The 7,500-nt window shown below is 40.4% G+C and overlaps 1 protein-coding gene across 2 annotated transcripts in view; it reads right to left on the bottom strand.

Moving 5' to 3' along the window:
* The window catches only part of LOC138026381 (uncharacterized), a 102,107-nt gene that overhangs the window by 41,145 nt on the left and 53,462 nt on the right, over positions 1-7,500 (bottom strand). For both annotated transcript variants that reach the window (XM_068873720.1, XM_068873721.1), the window contains exons 23-27: positions 4,837-4,970; positions 4,495-4,723; positions 3,379-3,769; positions 2,008-2,298; positions 387-1,183 (exon numbers count right to left, since the gene is read on the bottom strand). In XM_068873720.1, coding sequence (XP_068729821.1) covers positions 387-1,183; positions 2,008-2,298; positions 3,379-3,769; positions 4,495-4,723; positions 4,837-4,970 — 1,842 coding nt within the window. The remainder of the gene's footprint in view (positions 1-386; positions 1,184-2,007; positions 2,299-3,378; positions 3,770-4,494; positions 4,724-4,836; positions 4,971-7,500) is intronic.

Here is a 7,500-nt window from a genome sequence, read left to right as displayed (position 1 = left end):
TATATTTCTGGTTGGGGAGAGGTACTGTAAGAGTGAAGTTGCTTCCCAAGAACACGACATCGTGCCTCCGACCAGGGTCGTACCCAAACCGTTCGATGCTATGACCATTAGGTCAATGGGCCTCTCTATTATATCTTGTAGCAAGTAGGAAAAGCAATTTTGCAGCAAGTGCATCTTTGCATGGTAGTAGGGACCCCATTCTGTTATTCATCCCAATACTTTCCTCTTGCTGTGAGGCAAATAGTTACTTTGCGTTTGCATGCATGCAGCAAGATCTTCACCAACTGATATCTCGCTCAAAAACAAATACAAAAGCGACGACATCTCCGCAATGAAGGGATTAACTATAAGTTAATGCATCTCATCAAGACAGTTTTATTTTTTACCTTTTGTTCGGAGTTTCAGCCTGCACCAAGAAATCCTCGGCACTAAACTTGAATTTGGCGCTATCGTTCCGCACTTTCCTGTTAGTCTTTTCCTCCATATTGCCATTCATGTCATATTTAATATCATAACTTCCTGCCGAGCTGTACTGGTTAACTTCGTTTGCAGCGTACAAGGTCTTGTTACCAGGCTCTTGTGAAACGAATACTCTGTTTCCTCTCTTGTCGTAAGCGCAACGAACAATCTTTCCCTGCGGATCTGTCCATTCTATGAGCTGCGAGGCTGCATCATACTTATAATGCCAGCTCCCTGAGGTCGTCTTTAATTGAATAATACGCCCTTTACTATCATAGTTGTATTCAAAATAGGAAGAAATGCTTCCATTTGGAAAATAATTTACCATTCGCGACAGTTTGGAATTAGTTGAATCTAAAACGTACGCGGAATATGCTCCATTTCCAAGGACCCGTCTAGATAACATTCCCCTCGAATTGTACTCTAACTTCAATAGGATAGCACCTCTGCCACTGGCGTCTATTCGCACGACTTCCGATAACCGATTAAACCGGTCATACTTGTAAACCAGGCTCAACCCGGAGATTTTGAGAGCCACACGACGTTGGAAATTATTGAATTTGTAAGAAAGCTTCTGACCATTAGGATACGAGACAGTAGAAGGCCTTTTTTCTCTGTCAAAAACAATGTTTATTGCTCCAATATCGTTTGTCGCTTGAATGATATTTCCGTAGTCATCACGAAGGAAATACGAAGAGCTAAGACCATCGACATCTTTCTTGACCTAGTTAACAGCATGAAGATAAGTTTATCATCAGTACAAAGAAGAGCTTATCATGCGCGAAGGATGAGTGAGTATAATTCAAGTCTCGTGCCCGGGAAGAGGGAAGGAGGGGGGGACTTCCTTATGGAAAGGTAGGAGAGCGGCAGAAATAAAGCCCAAACACCGAATTAGGAGTGTTCTTTTAGGGTGCGTTCGATTGACATCACCGACCTTTCCATGAACAGGAGTTGTTCCTGAAAAAAACTTGAAGAGGTCCACATGTCGCACTAAATTCCTTTTCAATGAAAAAAACTAATTCTGAGACTTGCTAAGCATACTGCAAGTTAGAGAGAAAATCAAGAAATTTCAGTCTCTACCAAGTGTCTCCCAGGCGATAGCACAGTAATCCCATCTATTCATCTTCCACTCACAGTACTTAAAAACAACAAAATTGTCCTGATAAATGCGTTCACTGCAACCCAAATGCACAAACCGTCGCCCACAAAGCCAAATTTTCTTGTTTTAAATTCAGTTCCCCGAGAAAAAGGAATAAATTGACTGACTAAAACCTTTTTTTTCCACAACTGATCAGTCGGGAATTAGGTTGTCTTTGTACTTATTCGTATTAAAAGATACGTTGTTACTCACGAACTTGACCTGTTAAAAGGTGTAGCCTACAATTCTCAGGTTTGCCGTGCACATTCCGTCGGGCCATTCTTTACTTCCCTTTGTTCCCTTTAGCTCGTTTATTGCTACCTCTTTTGTGATTGCTTACTTGTAAAACTATTATTTTCAGGTTGGGTTTAATATGATCTGTCTGACTAATAATCCTAAGGGAAACTTACAATCCTGTCTTTTTCATCGTATTCGAACTTGACTTCCTTGCCAGCTCTACCAGCAAACTTTACCAGCCGGCCAAAGCCATCATAATCAGTGAGTTCGCTCTCGCCATCAGGGTATTTGAACTTGATCATTTTGCCTTTGTTATCATATATGTTCTGATAAACAAAGCCTTCAGGATCCGTGGTGTTTAGAACATCCCAGTTCTCCCGTAGTAGGAAATCTGTTTTATGATCGTTTGCGTCCACTACAGACATGGTGTTTGTCTTTTTGTTGAACATTCTTTTCATTACAACCTGGAAAGATGAATATGACAAATAATAGCTTGACAAAAGGGCTCTGAGAACACCTACAGCAACAAAATAGTAGTACAAATGTATTTCTTTATTTATTTGTATGAAAGTAACATGCACAAATAACAACAAGGATCTCCTAAATTTTATATATTACTGAATTTTATGATCAACATTTCCTTTCTTCATTTTTCCTAAATTTCAAACTTACTTTTTATCAATGTTTTATCGATGAAATTCCTGTAATTTTATTTATTTATCTTATGTTATAATTATAAGTCTGTTTATATTTAATTTTCTGTTTTGTATTAATAGGTCCACATCAGCTATTCCAGGTACCTTACGTTTTAACCAGTGTATCAAATAAAGTGCTATGTGTATGTACAACTTTCCAGGGCCGGGTTGTTCAAAGCCCGATTAAGCTAACCCAGGATTAGGTAGAATTTTGATTTCAGTTTTGTAACTTTTCGGGGAGGTTTTCTGTTTACATTGTTTGTCCTTCAATTTTGAGCTTGATTAATCTTGAAATACACGAAACATGAGAAGTTAAAAGCATTTTTACACAAGAAGAATTAATACTTTCGCTAACCTGTAATCCTGGGTTTGGGTTAGTGTTAACCGGCTTTCGAACAACCCGACCATAGGAGTGTAGAATTTACAAATTGAGCCTATATGCAGGAGCACATTACTGGGAGCCTCTATTTTCTATACTAACTCTGTGAGTCAACCCTTTCCCGTATCTTTCCATTTTTAGAAACACCCCTTGTGAGAGTTTTCACACGACCCCTTTTCAATACCCAATGATACCTGACCTAAGATCATTCTTTGTTCCGCAGCAAAGATTGAGATCCCCCTTTTGCCCTCTATTTTGCATTTTCTATCTCAATAAACAAGATATTTCGTGGGAAACTAAAAGGCCCTTCCTCTAGTTACAGTTCTAAAAATAGAATGATGCGGGAAAGGATTCACTCTACGATATGGTACGTATGGAGCCTCCGGGGGGATCGCTTCCTGCCCTAAGGGGTGAAATAAGCTGGTCTGACATTATGTAATAAAATCACGGTCATTCAGAAATCTCAGTACCTGTTCTCCTTGCTTTATGATTCGCACAACCTGGTCATCATTTTTAACACTGTCAAATCGCACACCGCTAAAACCTCCGCCTACTATATCCATCATTCTCGCATCTTCATTAAACACAAGCACGGCCGAGTCGTCTTGTGGGAGTCTGGACATAGTAACCTTACCATTCCAGTCGTAAGAGAAATACATTCCCTGAACAAACTTGTTTTCCCGGTTATAGCCTGTTATATTACTCAGGAGTCCATACTGGTTCCAGGAATACTTGACGGTAGTCGAAGTAGGGTAAATAATACTTGTCAGATCACCGTTTAAGCTGTAGGTATAACGTGTAGTTTGTTCGCCCACGGTCACGGACAGCAATGCAGCTATGTTCCAATCATAAGTGTAGAAACTGCAGAATAGAGCAGAGATCAATAAAAACGTTAATTCTCCTTTAGGTAGAGTAGTGTTAAGAAACAGGCTTTGTGCAGACAGTATCCTGTGAACAGGCCCCGGCTGGAAGGGGAAGCAGGAGGGAAAGCAGGCCCCAGCTGGAAGGGGAAGCAGGAGGCAGTGTGGCCCAGTGGTTAGGGCGCTTTCCTTGAGATCCGGAGTACCCGGGTTCAAGACCCGCTCTGTCTACCCGTTGAATTTGATACTGGTAGTCCCTGGTTCAACTTTACAGCTGCACTTGTAAATAGCCAACTGGCTTGCCTCCGGCCAGTTGGGATTCTTAACAGTTGTAGTTGCTGTGTTCTTTTGTTTCGTTGATTCATTGGCCCTGAATAGCCCCTTTGGGGAGCGGTCAATTCAGTATGTATTGTATTGTATTGGTCTGACCGCGGCTGGAAGAGGCCGAGGGGGAATGGGGTGAGTGTAAGGGCGTCCTCTCGTCGTCTCCCTTCTGTCCTCTTTCTTCCCGCTTTCTCTTCGCTCCATCTTCTACTAGGGAACCTGTTCGCAAGCTAATGTATGCAAACTCATGTCCAATATCCCGGAATTTTGTACAGTACGGAGTACCTCATAAAATAGGAGAATACTGTCTTTACAACCCTCGAAACTTGACGAAGGCATGACTGTAACATTAGGATAAGAAGAATTACAAGAACATTTCAAGCGAGGAAAAAACAAACTCACCATCTTTGTTCGTTACCGGCTCCATCTTCTAACCGAGCCTCGCGAAGAAGTCCTTTGTCGTTGTATTTCACATTTATTTTTCCGCCAGACGAATGCTTGAAAATTGAAGATCTGTTCTGCAAATACTCAATGGTGATCGTCTCGTTCCCTCTTTGGATCTTTTTTAGATGTTTCATGACGGAATCAAATATAAACACAGTAGAGATGCTAGAGTCGACGAAATGGAGTTCTGGAAACCAGTTGCAAGAAACGGCATTTTAGTGTGACATTTTTGAAAAGATCCTTGTGTCATAATCTAAGTTTTAAAAACAAACGAACAGTCAAAGGACAAGCGTGTCGCACCTGTGTCATTGACGGTGACTTGCTTTCCATCCAGTGACATATACAGCCCAGTAGCACTTGCCTCAAATAGTAGCTCCTCACGTAATCGAACAATCTTAATTCTCCCTGGTGTAATCAGCGTTACTTTAGCTTCCCTGATTTTAGTGAGTGGATAAAAGACATCACGATCAAGATAAAGATGACCATGAACAGTATTAAGAAACAAACCTGCTCCTGATCATTGTTAGTCGTCGTGAAAAAAAAAAAAAAAAACAAGTCAATTTTCAGTTTGGTTCTCGGTATGATATATTATAATTTAAGCATGACTCTTCCCCTTGAAATTCGCTCAATACCATGTTGGATTAAGCTACCTAAAGGTAGATTCTGGGACCAAAGACTTATGTTTCCAGAGATAAGTTGAGGTGCTGGAACTTAATCAAAGGCCTCCTGTACAGCAATTCGTGAATAGATTTCCTTCGTAAGTTCACGTCAGTTTTTTGAGATACTCGTACAGCGGGTGGCAAATTGTTGCTTCCTTTTCACTACGCATGCGCTTAATTTTCGAGTTGAATAGTAATTTTACAATGTATTGATGTGAAAATTGGAAAACACGGATTGTGAAATAGGCGTGTAAGATACAAAACTTTAAATTGATTAAACGTTTGAATCTATGTGGGTTGAATTTACTCCTTTACAAGATAGGTGAACGTTGCTATCGTTGGGACGAAATAACTTTGGCGTCTGTGTTAGTTTTGATCAAGGGATATATACGTGTGGTATATTAATTGATTTAAAAAAACGTTTGACACACTTGACCACCAAATTCTGCTACAGAAACTATATCATTACGGCATAAGAAGCATCGTGACCGATTGGTTACGTTCTTATCTTTCCGACCGTAATCAATCAACTCAAATTGGACCTGATATCTTCCAAAAACAACCTACGACTTGTGGTGCTCTTACGACCGCTACTGTTTCTCTTACGTGTCAACGATATCCACTGCTCACCTGATAAACTAGCTTTCTACTTGTTTGCTGACGACATAAATTTATTATATGCTGATAAAAATCTTTGAACCCTGGAGCTCGTTGTTAACTTTGAATTACATAAAGTCTATGGACGGCTTTTAAAGCCCTGGCTAAACTATTAAACAAAGTTGGATCCCATATGCAACATTGTTGGATGTAAATGTTGAGGTAGTGGCAAAACACTATCCAACATTGCGCTAAATTTGAAAATATGGCGTAGCGTTTATGCTACTGGAGCTGTTTGAGGACGGAAAGGACGGATTCAAACAAGGAAATACCAAAGAATGTTCACTGCAAGATGCATCCATGCTTAGGAGATGAGCTCGGATTAATTTGCAGGAATTTTAAACGCTATTGAACCAGACATCTCCAAACAGAGCGATAATGATTAAGGAGCCTAAGAGAGTCCCACAGACACGGCCTTGCTTTCTACTTGCTGATCAAGGTTTCTGGTTGTTCATCAACAACCACGAAGTCCCCTTGGTCCTTGTCCACCATCTCTGTTGCAAATGATGCTAGAAGATAGCAAATAAGATAGCGATTCGGCGTGATTGGCTTGCAGCGCAAACGTGACTCCAATCAGTACACAACTTTGTTGGAAGAGCGGGAAAACACTGCAACATTGTTGCGTCGAGCAGAATTGTTCGTTGTAATGTTTGATCAACAGCAAAATCTATCCAACAATTGATCGAACTAAAAATGTTGGACGAACATCTTCCAACATGGACCATCGCGCAGAATTCTATTGTCTTCCGTGACATTTACTTGCAGTGCGAAATATGTGACAAGTCCGGCATAAAGAAACACGCATTCAGCACTGGTGGGATATGATTGGTCAACTGATTTAGCTTTGGGAATACTAGAGTCCCTTCGCCGAATTCCGCAACTGTCAATCAAACGTTAAGAAGAGCAGAATAAATTTTCAAGGTGCGGAAAGTGAACAATAACACGAAAGATTAAAGAGCGGACTGTTCGCTTCATTGAAAGTGACATGGCAAACAATTCCTTTTGTTGATATGAGTTTCTTTGGCTCAACAGACCATCAGAATAGAAGTGTTTTCGAGAAAAGCGTGGAAAGTTTTAGTTGCGCGGGCTTAATGCTTGCTTATTCCTCATGCTTTATCTGCTACCCGCTACCCAGAAAAATCTTGAAATAAACCATCGCAATGTGTAAATATCCGATCGAGGTTTTTTTTTTGAAAAACAGACCTGAAGAGCGAGTTCACGAAGCATTTTTCCGTTCATTGCCGGTTGTCTACACAGCCTCATCGAAGAAAAAGGCTCTTTCATTTTATCTTTTGTCCGTGATTTGCTAGTGGCCCATTGGGAACGTTTTTTGTTTGTTGAAAATAATTATTCAATTTTCGATCCGTTCGAATGGAATAAAATATATAAAAGGATCTCTAACACCTAAACCATTCAGTTGCTTAAAACTACCTTCAACACAACAATGTTGAAACGAGCGAGGCCATTTTTCTTTATTGTCTCATGTCATTCAAACTTAGCGCCATTGCACCCGTGAATATCCCGGATGTGTCATACAATTCTGCGCGATGCGCCCAAACGGTCGAACAATGTTCGATTGAGCAAAGTTGGAGCGTTCAATCCAACTTTGTTTGATAGTTTGGCTACGGCTTTACATCTAAAAAGTTAA

The sequence above is a fragment of the Montipora capricornis genome, chromosome 12, assembly GCF_036669925.1.
Source record: "Montipora capricornis isolate CH-2021 chromosome 12, ASM3666992v2, whole genome shotgun sequence".
Lineage (NCBI taxonomy): Eukaryota > Metazoa > Cnidaria > Anthozoa > Scleractinia > Acroporidae > Montipora > Montipora capricornis.
Note: the sequence above shows the minus strand (reverse complement) of the source record. Positions and strands in the feature narration are given on the sequence as shown.